Below are 17469 nucleotides of genomic sequence, written 5' to 3' on the forward strand. Positions count from 1 at the left end.
CTTGGCAACTAATTCATATTTATGAGGGTTGCTGTGTCCTGGGGTCATAGGATCAGAGTCAATGGGGAAACCAAATTCATTAATAATCAGATTATTATTCTGTATCTTTATTATTAAAACATTATTATTAACATCCATAGGGCAATAGGAGACTAAGGTAGCTAAGGTAGCTTTAATAGATGCAGAATTATCTTAAAATGCCATCGAAAAGGTTTATTTCTTTTTTTTTAGAGTTTTAAAATAAAGTTTATTTAAGTTTCATATATTTAAAACATTTAAAAAGAAACAAACAAACATATAAACAAATATATATACATATATACATTTTGCAGCAGGTATTGAGCATTGGTTACATTTTTCTTTTCTTTTCTTTCTTTTACCCCAGAACATTGACGTGAACTACCTTGTTACAATACCTTCCTCGTTCTTTTAATGTTTTAATTTCACAGAATACTTTATAATTAAACGCATGTCCTTCATAATTTCATACCTTATTCAGTTATCAAATGTTACTTTTTCTTTAACCATTCATACCAACAGTTCCAAACTTTGTAGTATTCGCTATCTTTGTTGTTTTTTAGTAACTTGGTTAGGCTGTCCATCTCTGCACACTCGTGAATTTTTTTAATGACCATCTTCTCTGAAGGGACAATAGACAGTTTCCAATTGTGAGCAATAATCAGATTAATAACTTGTCAACTGCAGTGAGCCACTTAACAACTGCGGCAAGAAAAGTTGTAAAATGGGGCAAAACTCACTCAACAAATGCCTCATTTAGCAACAGAAATTTTGGGCTCAATTATGGTATAGAACAGTGGTGGCTAACCTTTTTGGGCTCCTGTGCCAAAAATTGTGTGTGCGCTGGTGCTTGTGCACTCATGTGCCAGCACCCAGAAGGCAACGCGCACCCCACTACACCCTTGCGCATGCATGCGCAACCCCCCGCCTCCCCTTTACCTGCACTGCACCTCACAGCTGATTTTGGGCTGATTTGAGGCCGTTTTTGGCCTCCCAGAGGCTTGAAAAAAGCCTCTGCAGGCTGAATAGGCCCGTTTCGTCACTTCTGGTATTAACAGGAAGTGACGAAAAAGGCCTATTTGGCCTGCAAAGGCTTTTTTCAAGCCTCTGGAAGATCAAAAAAGGCCTCAAACCAGCCGAAAATTAGTTGGGAGCCACGCGCATGCGCAGTGAGGTAGGTTTGCCTGCGGCTCGCTTGCTGGCACAAATGTCTCTGTGTGCCATCTGTGGCATGCGTGCCATAGGTTCAGCATCATGGGTATAGAATAATTAATTAATTCTCTCTGTTCTGTCTTGATCAGATCCTACCCAGAAGATTATATCCAGGTCTGGACCCTGCATTTTAGGATGAACACAGAGAAACTGAAGTATGGTAAATAATGTTTAAGGAAACATTGGAGGCATTGTGTATATTTAACCTGGAGAAGGGAAGACTGCAGGATATAAAGGTTTTTACAAACCACGAGGGTGCTGAAATGGACACAGGTGGTATGAGATAATTGTGCAAATGATACCTATTAGGTACTTTTGCAGCATTTCATGTCATGACTTGAGGCAAGTACATTATCCATGTTATTTGGATGACGCACTGCGTGTTGTTGCATGCTCTTTAGTATAGAAAAAATGCCTTTAATATTTTTAAAATCCTAAAAGACATTACAGACATCAGAACTTTGGTGTTTATATTTAAAGGATTGCAGCTAAAGGAGCAATTGAGGGTCAGAGGGGTTTAAAAAAAGCAAAGAATAGTAATAAGAATAATTTGTGTGGCAAGGCTTACTTATTTCTTGAGCTTTAATTGCTTGCTAGGAATGCCAAGTATTTAGAGCTCATAATCTTGGCTTTACAAGAATGAAGGAATCTAGGAATATGTTAATCGTATTTCTGCATCCAATGATGGCAGACAGAATTATTTTAGAAAGAAGACACATAAGCAAGGGGAAGTATTATTGTTCCTTTGCATAGATATAGCAAAGAAGAAGGAAAAAATACATACAGAAGTAATCACCTTTTCATCACGACAAGTATAAACAATTTTAATACCTTACCACCTTCTCTTAAAATACAATAAACAGTCTTTTCATCCCATATTTCATCTCTCACCTATAAACAGATCCTTAAAATCTTGTCATTCAGTCAGCAAAAGTCCGTTCAGAATTACTAGAAATAAATCATATCTATTTTAACTTTGATCAAATACATTAAAACCATATTTCTTCCTTTTACTGTTGATCTTTAATCCCTTCAAATAATGTCCTAGAACTTGTTTTCATTTTCTTTGTCCCTTCTAATAAAATCTTTTAGAACTTTAACAGATGTCCTTTGTATGTCCAATTTAGAACAAAGTCCTTCTTTTGATTTGCCATTTGAATATTTATTTATTTATTTATTTAAGTCTATCTTTGTTACTTTATAATTTTTCCTCCCCCTATATTCCTCCACAATAACAACAACCTTGTGAAGTGGACTGAGTAGGTTGGGCTGAGAGAAAAAATGACTTATTTTTCATTATTAAAGCATCTCCTGGTATATCCAGTCTAACAACTTTCTTCATGTCATTCTTCTTCTTAAATCCATTTTTAAACCCACATACAGATTAGTCTCAGTCTTGTCCAAAAAAACATGGTCCTCTTCAATACTCTATTTTAAAATAGTCTACCAATAATGGTAGACACTTTTAAGATTAATTTCCATTGCTCACCAATATTTTACAATACATCCAATGTTAAAATATTTTGCTCCATTTTGCGTTGGTAAGTCCAATTTAAGTGCACTTTTCCTCTAATTGTAATCTTTAGTTTCTGCTAGTTCCCTGTATTGTCCAATTTTCAAATTCTCATTTTACCATGTTTTAATAGTTTAAAGCAAAAGCATGTTCCTAGAAAAAAGAGCCTTTAATTTTTTATATATTTTTTTGATTAATTTCAAAATTCCATCTGGATCCTTAGTCCAAATGTGAATTTCCAAAATCAATATTTTAATCATCTTTTTTTTGTTTATCCCAAAAGAGATATTTTTGGTCCATAAATGTTTTGTTTCTAAATTCACTAAGGTTTAAAGGAATCTCAGCCAGTGCATGTTATAAAAGTGATTGTCTTAATAGTTGAAAAGCAATGAATAAGTTTCCTAAAGTGATTAAGAAATGAAACTTGGCAATACAGGTACTTATGACCACAATTGAGCCCAAAATTTCTGTTGCTAAGAGACATTTGTTAAGTGAACTTTGCCCCATTTTATGACCTTCTTTGCCACAGTTGTTAAGTGAATTACTACAGTTGTTCAGTTAGTAACATGGTTGTTAAGTGAACTAGCTTCCCCTTGACTTTACTTGTCAGCAAGTTGCAAAAGGGGATCATGTGACTCTGGGAAACTTCAACTGTCATAAATGTGAGTCAGTCGCCAAGTGCCTGAATTTTGATCATGGGGATCAAACCATGGGGATGCTGCAAAGGTTGTAAGTGTGAAAAACAATCATAAGTCCCTTTTTTCACTGCCATTGTAACATCAAGCAGTCACTAAATGAACCGTTGTAAGTCAAGGACTATCTGTACTTTATGTCCATAAGTTTACATTGCTGCTGGGATCTTGATAAAAGCAAGCAAAGTCAATTGGGGAAGGCAGATTCACAACCACATGATTCACTTAACAAGTGCAGTGAGTGGCTTAACAACTGTGGCAAAAAAAAAAAAAAGTCATAAAATGAGGCAAAAGAACAGAGGTGGTATTCAGCAGGTTCTGGCCAGTTCTGGAGAACCGGTAGCGGAAATTTTGAGTAGTTCAGAGAACCCACAAATACCACCTCTGACTGGCCCCGCCCCCATCTATTCTCTGCCTCCTGGGTCCCAGCTGATCATCTGGGTCTTCTTTTGTTGCCCTGCACAGGAGAATGGAGCTGGAAAGCAGGTCAGTGGGATGGGGAGGGAATGGGGATTTTGCAGTAACCTTCCCCTGCCACACCCACCAAGCCACACCCACAGAACCGGTAGTAAAAAAAATTGAATCCCACCACTGCAAAATAAACTCATTTAACACCTGCTTGTTCATCAAATGTTGGGCTCAGTTGTGGTCATAAATCGAAGTGTGAAAAATGGTCATAAGTCACTTTTTTCAGTGCCATTGTAACTTTAAATGGTCACTCCACACAAGCAAAGTACCAGCAAAGGAGGGGGGAAAAACTCCAAAGACATTCCTGAGACAGGAAGTCTAGTCCTGCCAAGAATGTAATAAGGGTTCATGGAGAGGCAGTTTCTGCAAGCAACACCAGAATGTTTCCTTCCTGCCTTCCTTACAGGATTAGGCCAGTAATTTCTTCTAACAACCGGTTCTCCAAACTGCTTAGAATGTTAACCGGTTCTAGCGAATAGGTGCGAACTGGTAGAATCCCACCCCTGGTTCCATCTTCATAACATTTCCCCTCTATAATATAGAGTCCAAGGGTGTCAAACTGGTGGTCCGCAGGCTGGATGCGTCACGTGCAGGCCACGCCCACCTCAGCTCCGCGAAGGGGGAAAACGTCACAATATGAAAACGTCACAATACATCACGTGACAGCAACGTGATATGGCAAATTTGACACCCATGATATAGACAGTTTTCCTGTCAGGTTCATACATGAATATACTAATGGTTCCACATTTAATTTTAATTATATCTCTTTATCCTCATTTCCACATCTGCTGGCCATCAACCTTCATCATCTCTGGCCACCTGGAGTTGATAGAAATTGATGTTCAATATATTTCTAAAAAACTACGTGGAGAAAGAGACAATTTAGACCACAGGTTTACTCTTCTGAGCTTTGATACTCATGCTGGAGCACACTCTCAGAGAACTCTCTCACGAGAATGTCACTGAGTTGAGAGAGAGGTTTCCTGAGGATGGGCTCCAGCACAAGTCCAAAAGTTTGGAAAATAAAGCCTGGGTCCTGGTGACTAGTCCAGTTTGGATCTTGCAACATTATCCTGGGACCAAGGGTGGGATTCAATTTTTTTAACAAGCGGGCATGGCTTAGTTGGTGGGCATGGCTTGGTGGTCATGTGACTATCTGGGCGTGGCCAACTCAACATCACTCACGTCGAGGCACGCATCTCCTCGCCTGGCCTCTCGTGACTGTGGGGATGCTACAATAGTCGTAAGTGTGAAAAATGGTCATAAGTCACCTTTTTCAGTACCATTGTAACTTTGAATGGTCACTCCACACAAGCAAAGTACCAGCAAAGGAAGGAAAAAAAACTCCAGAGAAGTTCCAGAGACAGGAAGTCTAGTCTTGCCAAGAATGTAATAAGGGTTAACGGAGAGGCAGTTTCTGTAAGCAACACCAGAATGTTTCCTTCCTGCCTTCCTTACAGGATTAGGCCAGTAATTTCTTCTAACAACCGGTTCTCCGAACTGCTTAGAATGTTAACAACCGGTTCTAGTGAATAGGTGCGAAGCTGTAGAATCCCACCTCTGCCTGGGACATGTACAGTATATTTGCCTTCATTCATAAGTTGGAGAAGACTGATACATAGACTGTGAATTTGGCTTGTTTTGCAGAGGTAAACCAGAAGAATGTAAAATGATGCATTTCTAGAAGAGGTGACATTTAATATCAAGGATACAGTAGCACAGTAGTAGTGAACTGCTCAAAGGTTGTTAACAATAAGTTTTAAAGCTGAGCAGCCATACTTTCTATTTTAGAAATAAATGTAGTCAGAGTCTATTATGCAAGAAAACCTTATGAACTCCTCGTGTCCTTTTCTTGTTGCACTTCATTACAACATGAAGATTAGTGTTTGTGTGTGTGTGTGTGTGTATTTATGATTGCGTTTGTGTATGCATAATACAACCATGGCAACTTTAAGATATGTGGACTTCAACTCCCAGAATTCCTTAGCCAGCCATGCTTAAAATTCACACATATTAAAGTTGCTATGGTGGCATAGTATGTATAAAATTTATCTCTCTCCTCCAAAATACCCTTTATTTCCTGTCTTGCTTACCAAATGGGAAAGAACTTTGAAAAAAAAAGGTTAATAAAAGTTTTTTCTTTACTTTGCTTCTATTCTTATTGTAGATTTGTGTGCATTTGAACAGGACAAAGGTGTTTTTTGTCCCATGTAAAATATCTGTGGCCATATCAAAGGTAGGAAGACCAGGTTATAGACTTTTCTATTTGTAGTTCTAGTTGTAGTCCTTTTGACTCCCTGTTTACTGCTATTTTGATACAACATCAAGTTAAAAAACAGCAAAAGAATTGCATTCTTTCATAAATGCCCATTGTCCATTTGCCTACTGTAGCCTCCTGATTAAAGGCGGAAGCAGGAAAGAATTACAGTATAGGTAGTCCTCGATTTACGACCGCATTTGAGCAAAATTTCTGCTGCTGCTGCTGCTATGTGAAACATTTGTTAAGTACATTTTGCCCCATTTTATGTCCTTTCCTGCCACAATTGTTAAGTGAATCATTGCAGTTGTTAAGTTAGTAATGTGATTGTTATATGCATCTGGCTTCCCCATTGACTTTGCTTGTAACAAGGTATCAAAACGTGATGATATGACCTCAGGACACTGCAACTGTCATAAATATGAGTCAGTTGCCAATTATCTTAATTTTGATCATGTGACCCCGGGGATGCTACAATGGCCATGTGAAAAATGGTCATGTCCCTTTTTTCAGTGCCGTTGTAATTTTGAAGGGTCACTAAATGAACTGTTGTAAGTGAAGGAATACCTGTCCAGGAGCAGCTATTGTGAGTTGTTGAAAAAAAGGCAGGACAAAATGTTGGTAAATAACTCCACACAGAGATGATGAAATAATCTTTATATTTTTCAGACCCCAAACTCCTTGTTAGCTGCAGCTCTTCCCTCCGCAAACAAGAAATCCAATTTAATATGAGTTATAATAATAGTAGACTAGAACTGAAAGGGACTTTGGAGGTCTTCTAGTCCAACCCCCTACTCAAGCAGGAGACCATTTCAGACAGGTGTCTGTTTAATCTTAACAACCTCCAGAGATGAAGCGCCTACAACTTCTGAAGGCAAACTTTTCTATTGGTTGATTGTCCTCACTGTTAGGAAGTTTCTCCTTAATTTCAGATTGCTTCTTCCCTTGATTAGTTTCCATCCATTGCTTCTTGTGCTTTAGAAAATAAGTTCACCCCTCCTCTTTGTGGCAGCCCCTCGATTACTGGAATACTGTTATCATGTCCCCCCTAATCTTTCTTTTTTCTAGACTACCCAATTCTTGCAACCATTCTTCCTATGTTTTAGTCTCCAGGCCTTTAATCATCTTAGTTGCTCTTCTTTGCACTTTATCCAAAGTCTAAATAATATTGATCCAAAGGTGCTTTTTCAAGAGGCAACTGGACTTTCTTGGCTTTCTTTGAAGACATTTCACTACTCATCCAAGAAGCTGTCTTCAAAGGAAACCAAGAAAGTCTAGTTGCCTCTTGAAAAAGCACCTTTGGGACCTGGATACAACAGAATAGAATTCTTCATTGGCCAAGTGTGATTGGACATACAAGGAATTTGTCTTGGTGCAAATGCTCTCAGTGTACATAAAAGAAAAGATACATACACCAAGAGTCAAGAATCATCAGGTACATTACAACAGTTAATGATAGTCATAGAGTACAATAAGCAATCAAATCATACTAGGAAACAGTCAATAAAAATCATAAGGATACAAGCAACATATAGTCATAAGTGGGAGGGAAGGGGTGATAAGAAGTGATGACAAGACTAATAGTAGTAGCGCAGTAGGATGACTGAGAATCTCCCTAGCCCAAGGGTCTTCAAACTTGGCAAGTTTAAGACTTGTGGACCAACTTCCAGAATTCCTGAGCTAACATGACTGGAGGAGGAATTTTGGGAGTTGAAGTCCACAAGTCTTAAAGCTGTCAAGTTTAAAGACCCCTGCCTTAGAGTCTCTCAACATTATTCTCTTAATGGCGGTGGCTGATTTTAAAATAAAGTGAGTTTTTCCAAGTAACGTATTTTAAATTCGAGAAACGAAAATAGAAAGCGTTCAGGAAACTTCCAACTCCTCACCCTTCCGCCCCTCTTACCCCCGCCCCCACCCCGCCGTCAAACACACAAACATTTTCCTGACGTCACCGCTTCCTTCGCGCGCCCCTCCCCTTGCAGAGCCCTCACGTCTTTCTCCTTCTGCGGCTCTGGCCACGCCCCCTGCCCTAACGTCACAGTGCGGTGACGTTATCCTTGCGGAATGAGTCTATATAAAGTGCTTGCGGGTTTCGCTTTCCTCTGAAACATTCTATTCTAATCTGCACAGAAAAAGCAAAGGTCATTCTCGATAGGGCGAAATGGTTCGTACAGAGAAGAGCTGCTGTTCTGCAAAGCCTACCATGCGGCCGCTTGTTCGCGTTTATCCTGCGGATACATGTTGGAGCGAGTTTGTTGCTGGCTAAAAATCCAGAGGTAAGAGGGTTAAAAATTATTAGACCTTTTCCTTCCCCTGGGGCGGGAGGGGTGGGAGACCCCAAAATGCTGCCCCCTAAGGTATTGGCCTCTTAGTCTCCTGGACCTCTTGGCCTATTAGGAGGCCGGCTCACCCGGTCGCTCTCCTGCTTATACCCGGCAAATGCGTGTTTCCAAGCTGGCTCCCCGCCTCCCCGTGTGTTCTGTTTCTCACGTGCTTAAGGCACTTCCCGGAGGAAACGCCTGTTTTCAGAAAAGCCCTGGTTCTCCGAACTCGGGCCAGGTGTCCCGGTTTAGCATTATGATAGCCTTGCCACCTCCGCCCTCTCGGTTGCCTTCCCAGGCATCCACCCAAACGACCCACCCTTTTTAATTGTTGGTAATCTTCCCTCTCGCTTCGTGCGGTTCTTGGAACTGTTTTTTTCCTCCGTTGGCACAAGCGTGGTGGGTCTCCTTTCCTCGGTTCTGGACCCCGGCCCAAAGCCCTAGATGTTCTTGGCTTTTGCTTCTCCTGCCCTCCCAACCCCCAACTGTAAAGTGCTGTCGCTTTTGCTCTGATCCTTCAAAATATAATTGCTATGTCATTCTCTTCTCTGACTTGTGCGTCCCTCAAGGTTAATCTTTCAAGTTTTTTTTTCTGTGGTTCTCCAAAGTCTAGGGTGGCTTCTTCAACCTGGTGCCCTCCAGAATGGTTAGTTAAGACTCTTCATCCAAAGAATATTCCAAGTTGTTTTTGTTTTGTTTTGTTTTTGCTATAGAGTAGGGATTTTTATGGACTCTTGAGCAGAGGTCTCCAAACTTGGCAACTTTAAGACTTGTGGACTTCAGCTCCCAGAATTCTCCAGCCAGCATAGCTTGAAGTCCACAAGTCTTAAAGCTGCCAAGTTTGGGGAGTCCTGCTCTTGAGTCTCTTTCTCCCTTCCCTCCCCTTTCTCTGTCACGGACCCTCAAAGTAGTCCGCCTCCTCTTCCTGGCTCAGCTTCCAATTTCATCACCACCCCCTTGCTGGCCTTCCAGTGCTACTGCTTGTGGTCCACCAAATACTTCTTAGGAAACTCTCATTACTCTCTTCTTTCAGAAGGAACCAGATATCCTCAGGAAAAGCCACCTTGCAATTCTCTTCCCTCTTTCCATAATATGCCTCTACATTCCATGAGGATCTTCCCACTTCTTGTCCTAGAGAACCCAAGCTGTTTGCACAGATAACTTCTGATCATTCAAATCAACCATCAAGAAGAATTCCAGTCCACAATCATTTACAAACTTTTCTGCTCTTTTGTAATGCGTGTCGCTTCTCATACATTGATGATTCCCTTTGTGAATATATTCCCTCCCCCCTCCTCTTCCCACTTCCAGATCTAACCTGTTGTGGGTCGGAAGGGTTGTATCTCCTCCTCTCTCCTCGGCAGCTTCACGCTCAGCATCTGAACTCTGTGTGTGTATGTGTGCGCGCGTTCCCCCCCTTTCTTCTTCCGGACTGGGGTGTTGCCAGCGTTCCAGGGGCACTTGCTTCAACTTGTCTGGGGCGCACCCTGAATTCAGCCTACACACCTCAACTGGTGAAACCTTCCCTAAGAAAGCTGGGAGGTGAACTGCCCTACAGGTAGGGGGCAGAAGGAATTGTGCTGGAATTTGGGAGCAAGGCAAGAATGTGGTCTTCCAGCCTTTTCCTTCCTCCATGCCTTCACTTGCCAGCTCTTGTTCCTGAAAGCTTATTCTGAGTTTGGCCTTTGCTGAAAAAAAGTGGATTAGCAAAGGAACAAGGATGCCCTGGAAGGGAATTGTTCCACTTTGATTTTCCAAAGAATGCTGGAGTTGTGATTTTCCAAATGCCAGAACCTGTTCTCTTTCAGGCTTTATTGGAGGTTTTTAAACAAGAGATTGTACAACCATTTGTCTGAAATGATATAGGGTTTCCTTCCTGAGTTGGACTACAAGATCTCCAGGGTCTCTTCCAACTCTGTTACTCTGGCTTTGTTGTTCAGCTTTTGAATCTGATACCAGAAGCATGACTTAGTATAAAGCAAGCATTGTTTTCCCTCTGAATAAATAAATATTCTTGCAGACTTTGCAGTAAAAGAATATCATGCATTTTTTATCATATTAAAAATTCGTGCCAGAATGCCAGGTTTTTTTTTTTCTTAAAATGTTTTAACCAGAATAGTTTAAGAAAGATGGTGGAAAACCTGTAGTTTTTCAGATGTTCTTGTATAGCAATGTCCAGAAATCTTGGCTACAGCTGAAGGGTGCTGGGAGTTATAGATCAAAATATCTAGAATTAAATATAGTCCTCAGTTTTTGGTATTTTTTGCCAGAAATTAGCAAAAAAAAAAAAGTCACAAATTGCAATCATCTGCCAGACTGCTGCAACAGGTTGTAAATGTGACTTGGTTACTAAGGTCCATGCTTGCAGTCACAGAGATGGTATGACAGTCATAACTGTGACAACAGATCATGAGTCACTTTTTCAAAGCCTATCATTAAATGAATGCTTATAAGGTGAGTTACTTGTGACTTGATTTTCAATCACAGCATGACCCCTTTGCTTACTAGGTTTGCATAAAATCTTTAGAAAATGTGTATTTTTTAACAGACTAGTATATTTATTACTTATCTTAATTGGTATTTCCATGTTTTTTTAAATTGCTTCATTCTTCTCATTTTTATTGTTTCCTGCATAAAAATAAAAAATACTACTAAAGTGTTTGATAGTTTAGCGTGTGTGTGTGTGTGTGTGTGTGTGTAGTACAACCATAGCAACTTTAAAGATGTGTGGACTTCAACGCCCAGAATTCCTCAGCCAGCCATGCTTAAAATCCACACATCTTAAAGTTGTCATGGTTTCCTGCATAAAAATAAACTATTATAGTAAAATGCTTAGTAGAACTATACGTGAATAGTGGAGTTCAATCCTAAATAGCTATATTGTTAAAAAAAGGTTTAGATAGCAGAGGATGGGAAAGAGCTCCGTATGAGACAAAGGACAGTGCTAGACGATGTACTGATGTAACCTCATGTAAAATACAGGTAGTCCTCAACCATTCATTTAGTGACCACTTGAAGTTACAACGTTACTGTAAAAAGTGATTTATGACTGCGTTTCACCTTTATGACTTGCAGCATCCTTGTGGTCACATAATCAAAATTTGGGGGCTTGGCAACTGGCATGTATATATGATAGTTATGCTATGATTTGATGGCTTATTGTACCCTATGACTATCATTAAGTGTTGTACCTGATGATTCTTGACTTGACAAATGTATCTTTTATGTACACTGAGAGCATTTGCATCAAGACAAAGTCCTTGTGTGTCCAATCACAGTTGGTCAATAAATATTCTGTTCTATTCTGGGGGTCATCTGTAACCTTTCCAGCTGGTCTCCGACAAGCAAAGTCAATGTTGAAAGTCATATTCACTTAACAGCCAATTTGATTCACTTAACAACTACAGCAATTCTTAACTGGGGCAAAAATAATGGTAAAATGGGGCACAACTCATTTAACTGTCTTGTTCAGCCACAGAAATGTTGGCCTCACTACAGTCATAAGTCAAGGACTTGTAGTTTATTACAGTTCAAGAATCTTGAGTTTCAACTTGCATATTCTTACTCTAAATTCCATCATTGATTGCTTCTTTTCAGATTTAAAATGCCTCCGTGTACTGTGGCCAGCCCGTTCACCTCACCCTTTAAACCCCCAAACATTCTTGTCAATAGTTGCTATCCCTTTGGACCTGGAATGGCGAAACTCCCACCTCCTGTACCAGTCAGCTCCACCCCTGCTGGCACATTTCCAGTTCTTCGACATATGTTCAAGCTCATTATGGTCTGGTTGCGAAGATTTTTATACTTTTGGAAACCTTTCCTTACAAACCTGGTAAAGGCTGTGTTGATGGGCATTGCCAGAAGGGCATTGCCCATCTTAGAGAAGATGAAATACTTAAAGAAGGCCAGAGAACTTAAAAGAAATGAAAACTATACTGAGAAGATGATGGAGGAAGACAACTGTCAAGAACATCATTCTTTGAAGAGTTATATAAACTATCTTTTGGAGGGAAGCTTGGTTATAGATGACTCTCTTGGGGAAGACATTGAACAAGTTTTGATTCATTCAAGCAGCATTACAGTGAATAACATACATTTGGAAGAGGAAGGGATTTCTGAGCTGTGTTTAATAAGTCCTACGATAGTATTTGATCTGATAAATAATTGGCAAGCTTCTTCAGGAAAGGACATAGAATGTGTGACTATAAAAAGTTCTGAGCATGACTCCCCAAAGTTGTTGGAAGATACTTACAATCCTGAAATCTTTGAAGAAGAGTTGGACCTCTCTGGGTGTTTGAAAAATACTTCAAACTGCTTAAATCCTATTGGACAATTAAATTTTAATAAGTGCCTTGATCAAATTTTGGAAACCACCATAGTTCCCCAGGAACTGGAGAAGAACACTAAATCTAACCAAGATCCTCTGATATGTGGAAAACAAAACTTAATATGTTCACTTGGTTCTTCAACTGATGAGGAACAGCCAGAAATGAAGCAAAAGAATGGAAAGAATGAAGATACATTCAACATGGAATCTTCTACGGACCCCAATAGCTTCCAAAGTTCCCTGGTACTTTCCTTATTCTACAGTCCAGTAGAAGATGAAGAAGATGACAATGATGACAGTTCAGAAGACTGGTGGAGTGAGGATGGGATGGAAGAGAGTAGTAAGACCCAAACTTGCTCTGATGGCAATAATTCAGGAGACATAGAAAATTATCAGGAAGTAGAAGAGGAGGACTCTGTACAGCAGATTGTTTTTGAGAATCTCTGTGGAGTTCTATCCATGAACAGTGATCCCTTCCACCCACGTTGCTTTTCCAAACCCGTTCAGGACCTCACAGACTTTGCTTCACTGAAGCCCAAGAACCATCAAGAAACTATTGTCTTTTCTCATCGGACACAAACCAGTTCTAAACTTGAAGAATCATGTAATCTACCAAAGCAGCCATTGCCCAAAGAAGACCAAAAAGTTGAAAGAAATCAAGAGACCTACCTATGCTGCCAACCAAGTGCCAGGAAAAACACTTCTCTCCCTGAAGAAATCGTTTCACAGCAGGAAATCCAAGTGAAAAAGAAGGTGAGAATCCTAAAATACTTATGTGTGCTTTCTGAATGTGTTTGGAATGAGGATTTTCTAAATCCACCTTTGTTTTATTTTTTTTTGTTTTTTGTGGCTCCTTAATTAGGAGCCATGAACACTTGTATTTCTGCTCTTGGCCATGACTGATTGAAATTTAGACTTGCCCACATGATTATGTTTGAGAAAATGTTTGTGCTTTTTTAAACTATTTTCACCATGATGATGATGAAGAATAGAGATGATACACAGTGGTGTTGAGCTATTGTTTTTGAAGCAGTACAGTAGTGGCTAAAGTTGCATCAGTTGGATTTCTTGCAGAGGTTAAAAGTGGGGATTTTTGCTCCATTTATTTATGTAATATGCTGACTGACTCTTGGTTATCTTGGGTGGTTTACAAAATGTGAAAAAACAAAACAAGCAAACAACATAAAACTAAAAAAAAAAGAGTCAAAATAGCAAAAATAACTAACCCAGATGGGAACAAAGAAAAGGAAGAAAAAGGGTTTTTTTTAATCCTAGTTGCCCAAAGTCTGGGTGAAAAGTCAGTTTTTTTGGGTCCATCGAAACACCAGTTGGGTGGGGGCCACTTGGATCTTGGGGCAAACCTCATTATAGAGAACGATTAGATAGAGAAGGCATGCTACTGGGGTCTCATCAGACAACCTGGAGCACAGGAACCCTGTCAGACCAGATCAGCCAGAAAGATACTATAGGACAGGGGTCTCCAAACTTGGCAACTTTAAGACTTGTGGACTTCAGCTTACAGAATTCCTCAGCCAGCTTTGCTTTGCTGGCTGAGGAGTTGAAGTCCACAAGTCTTAAAGTTGCCAAGGTTGGAGACCCTGTCCTATAGGCTACAGATAGCCTCTCAAATAAACCAGGTCCCAGGCTGTATGGTCCATTTTATTGGAAATAAATATAGGTACTCCTCGACTTACGACCACAATTGAGGCCAAAATTTCCATTGCTAGGTGAGACATTTGTTAATTAAGTGTAGCCCCATTTTATGACTTTTCTTGCCACATTTGTTAAGTGAATCACTGCAGCTGTTAGGTTAGTAACATGGTTATTAAGGAATCCGGCTTCCCCACTGACTTTGCTTGTGAGAAGGTCGCAAAAGAGGATCCCATGACCTTGGGACAAGGCATCAGTCATAAATATGAATCAGTTGTCAAGCATCTGAACTTTGATCACGTGTTCATGAGGATGCTGCAACAGTTGTAAGTTTGAAAAACGGTCATAAGTCACTTTTTTTCAGTGCTGTTGTAACTTTGAACGATCACTAAATGAATTGTTGTAAGTGGAGGACTCCCTGTACAGTAGTCATGAAAGTATTGTGTATTTTATCAGCCAGAGGCAAAAATATTTTATTGAAGAGGTGTTAGGATTAGACTGTTGGAGGACTCTCTTCAAAGAACATGTTGAAGAATAAAGGGCTGAATGTCTTAGGAAGCAAAGGTAAAGTGTTTTATCATTCACAAAATGCCATTCCCATTCAGTAATTTCAGGCAATTCAGCTCCAATTGAGTGCACTTCTGTGGAAAAGCAAATAGGAAAAAGATTCATGTAATGTGACATGATTAATTTACAATCACCAGATTAGTGCCTGAACTGGGAAGAAATGGAGGTTATCTTTTTTGTTTAATTGTCCCTGACTATGAATCACAAGTCTGTTACAAAGAAAATATATGATGTAAGATTAGGACATTTCCCAGTCGAGCAGACTCATTTCCCTGCCTCTCTTTAAGAGATTGCCTATTATAAATAAAAAATGAAGGTTCCTGGCTTTGTTTTCTACTTCGTTTTTGCCTTACTTAGCACTTCTGCACAAGTCCACAGACACAAATTCTGTCCTTATTTAACTGCATTAATCTAAATGCACAAACCCTTGAAGAAGAGCATGAAAAATAGCAAGCACACAAGCCCGACAATTTTATTTGAACTTGGACTGGCCCTCTGTTTTTAAATAATTTTTGAAAGGTGGAGATTGTGAGTGGGAAATAGCCTCGCTTTTATTAAGGCAAAAGTTAAAAAGACATTCAAGTTCAACCACCCTTATATTACTGACATGGTAAGGGATTAACTTGGGTGTTGATCGTGAATTATGGTAGTGAACCCTGTGGGGATTCCTGGGTGTTGGAGGCCAGTAGCTACCTTTTAGCTCACCAGATTTCATGTGTCTATTGTGAGAGTGAAATTATTTGATTTGCACTGCGCCCAGAAGAAAAATGGAATATAGTTCTAATCTCAGATTATAGCAGGGCTAAAATGAAATGAAAAGGCTGAGAAGAAACAGTGACCAGAACTGTTGGGAAACCACCTAAAACGAAAGGAACAAATGTCTTTTTTTTATTTCCCTCTTTTCTTATAAAGCATCAGGGGACATACAAAGTATTTTTTGCTTTCTGTTGTATCCTTATAACAGTCCTGTGAAATAGTTGGGGTGAGAAATGATTAGCCTAAAGTCACCTAGTGAATTTGACCATTAAAGGTGGTTTGGAACTCGAGTTTCCACAAATCTCAATCCAACAACTATGTACATAAATATAAAGAACAAATTCTAGTTAAAAGATGGAAGGAGACCATCAAGCAAGGAATAACATTAAAGGAGAATATGCCTGAAGGATCCGACTTTCTTTATACTACTTGGAGGACCCTGAATAAGTTTGCGAATTGGGAGTGCCTAAATGTAAAACCAGTATGCTCAAGTGGGAAGTTCTTGGCAGATAACAAACATACCATGTGAATATGGAGAGATGCAGAACCCTGCCCATCTGCTGGAGAAGAAGAAAAGAAGAAAAGTAGGAGAAGAAAAAAAGAGAAGAGGAAACTAGGAAAGAAGAAACCACAAGAAAAACATTAGTTTAGACCTAAATTCGATTTAAAGTCAGTTGGTGTGGTGGTTAAGGTGCTTGGCTAGAAACCAGGAGGTTGTGAGTTCTAGTTCTGCTTTAGGCATGAAAGCTGGCTGGATGACTTTGGGCAAATCACTCTCTCAGCCCAACTCACCTCACTGGGTTATCATTGTAGAGAAAATTTGTGCAGGCTAGATAAAAATCTAATAAATATGATAAAGAGTGTGTGGTATAATATAATAGAATTTTGTACTTGATTTATAGCAACGAGCACCCGCCTGGAAATATCAGCCTGATTAGCTCACATCTTCTTTCCTTCATCCTTAGGTCCAATTTTCCCCAGTGGTCACTGTCCACCCACTAGTAGTCTGGGATTACGCGTCTCGGGCTGCCCGTCGGGGCCCATGGGAGGAAATGGCTCGTGATCGCTGCCGCTTTCACCGAAGAATCACTCAAATGGCAGCCATCTTGGAGCCTTGCTTCACGGAGGATCATCGGGACAAAGTTTGGAAGAAGATCCATGGAGTTTCCAAATCTGTTCTGGAAGAAGCCGCTGACAACATTCCCCTTGGTTCCAGTTCCACCAGAAGAGAGGAATTGGGATTCCAGAGTTAGGAATGAAAAGCCTCTTTCAGAAAAAAATAACAACTGATTGACACATAGAAGTTGAGGATTCTGGGGGAATTCTGGTCTGGGTTTTCCATCACTAAAAGAAGAACATCATTGCTTTTGCTCTTCTTCTGTTTGGTATTTTAAAGTGTGGTGTGAATTAGAACCTCATTGTTCATATGTTTCAAGCAATTTCAAACTGGTGACTGGTGATATAGTGTAGTAAGGTTGAGTCTGGGCTAAAACATTATGGATGAGATAAGAATGTGGTTGACTATATGAAGGAGTAACATGAATAAAAATATCAAGGCATTTGTTTTCTGAATAAATACAATACTAGGTGGCTACTACTACTACCTCTTTTGATTGGGAAAGTCATGAAACTTCAATAATTTTGTTTATACACTGACGTGCACATTTATTTATTAAGATTAAAGA

At 39.7% G+C, this 17469-nt stretch overlaps 2 protein-coding genes across 2 annotated transcripts in view; one reads left to right on the plus strand and one right to left on the minus strand.

Annotated features, from left to right (window-relative positions):
• PLEKHA4 (pleckstrin homology domain containing A4) overlaps positions 1 to 9874 on the minus strand; it is a 72947-nt gene extending 63073 nt beyond the window's left edge. Inside the window, exon 1 of the mRNA XM_087946788.1 lies at positions 9803 to 9874. The gene's annotated coding sequence lies outside the window, so the exon portion shown is untranslated. The remainder of the gene's footprint in view (positions 1 to 9802) is intronic.
• Positions 8264 to 17469, plus strand: PPP1R15A (protein phosphatase 1 regulatory subunit 15A). Its single transcript, XM_026677456.2, has 3 exons — positions 8264 to 8439; positions 12082 to 13564; positions 16750 to 17469. The coding sequence occupies exons 1-3, from the start codon at positions 8402 to 8404 to the stop codon at positions 17035 to 17037; spliced, it is 1809 nt and encodes a 602-aa protein (XP_026533241.1). The 5' UTR covers positions 8264 to 8401; the 3' UTR covers positions 17038 to 17469.

This window comes from Notechis scutatus, chromosome Z, assembly GCF_049901735.1.
Source record: "Notechis scutatus isolate UNSWTSFEM ecotype Mainland chromosome Z, rNotScu1.2, whole genome shotgun sequence".
In the NCBI taxonomy this organism is placed as follows: Eukaryota; Metazoa; Chordata; class Lepidosauria; order Squamata; family Elapidae; genus Notechis; species Notechis scutatus.

Excerpts from the sequence above, each read along its gene's own strand:
- PPP1R15A (XM_026677456.2), top strand. The coding sequence starts at position 8,402 with ATGTTGGAGCGAGTTTGTTGCTGGCTAAAAATCCAGAG. Across the intron at positions 8,440-12,081 it reads TGCTGGCTAAAAATCCAGAG|ATTTAAAATGCCTCCGTGTA; the intron begins GTAAGAGGGTTA and ends GCTTCTTTTCAG. Across the intron at positions 13,565-16,749 it reads AAATCCAAGTGAAAAAGAAG|GTCCAATTTTCCCCAGTGGT; the intron begins GTGAGAATCCTA and ends CTTCATCCTTAG.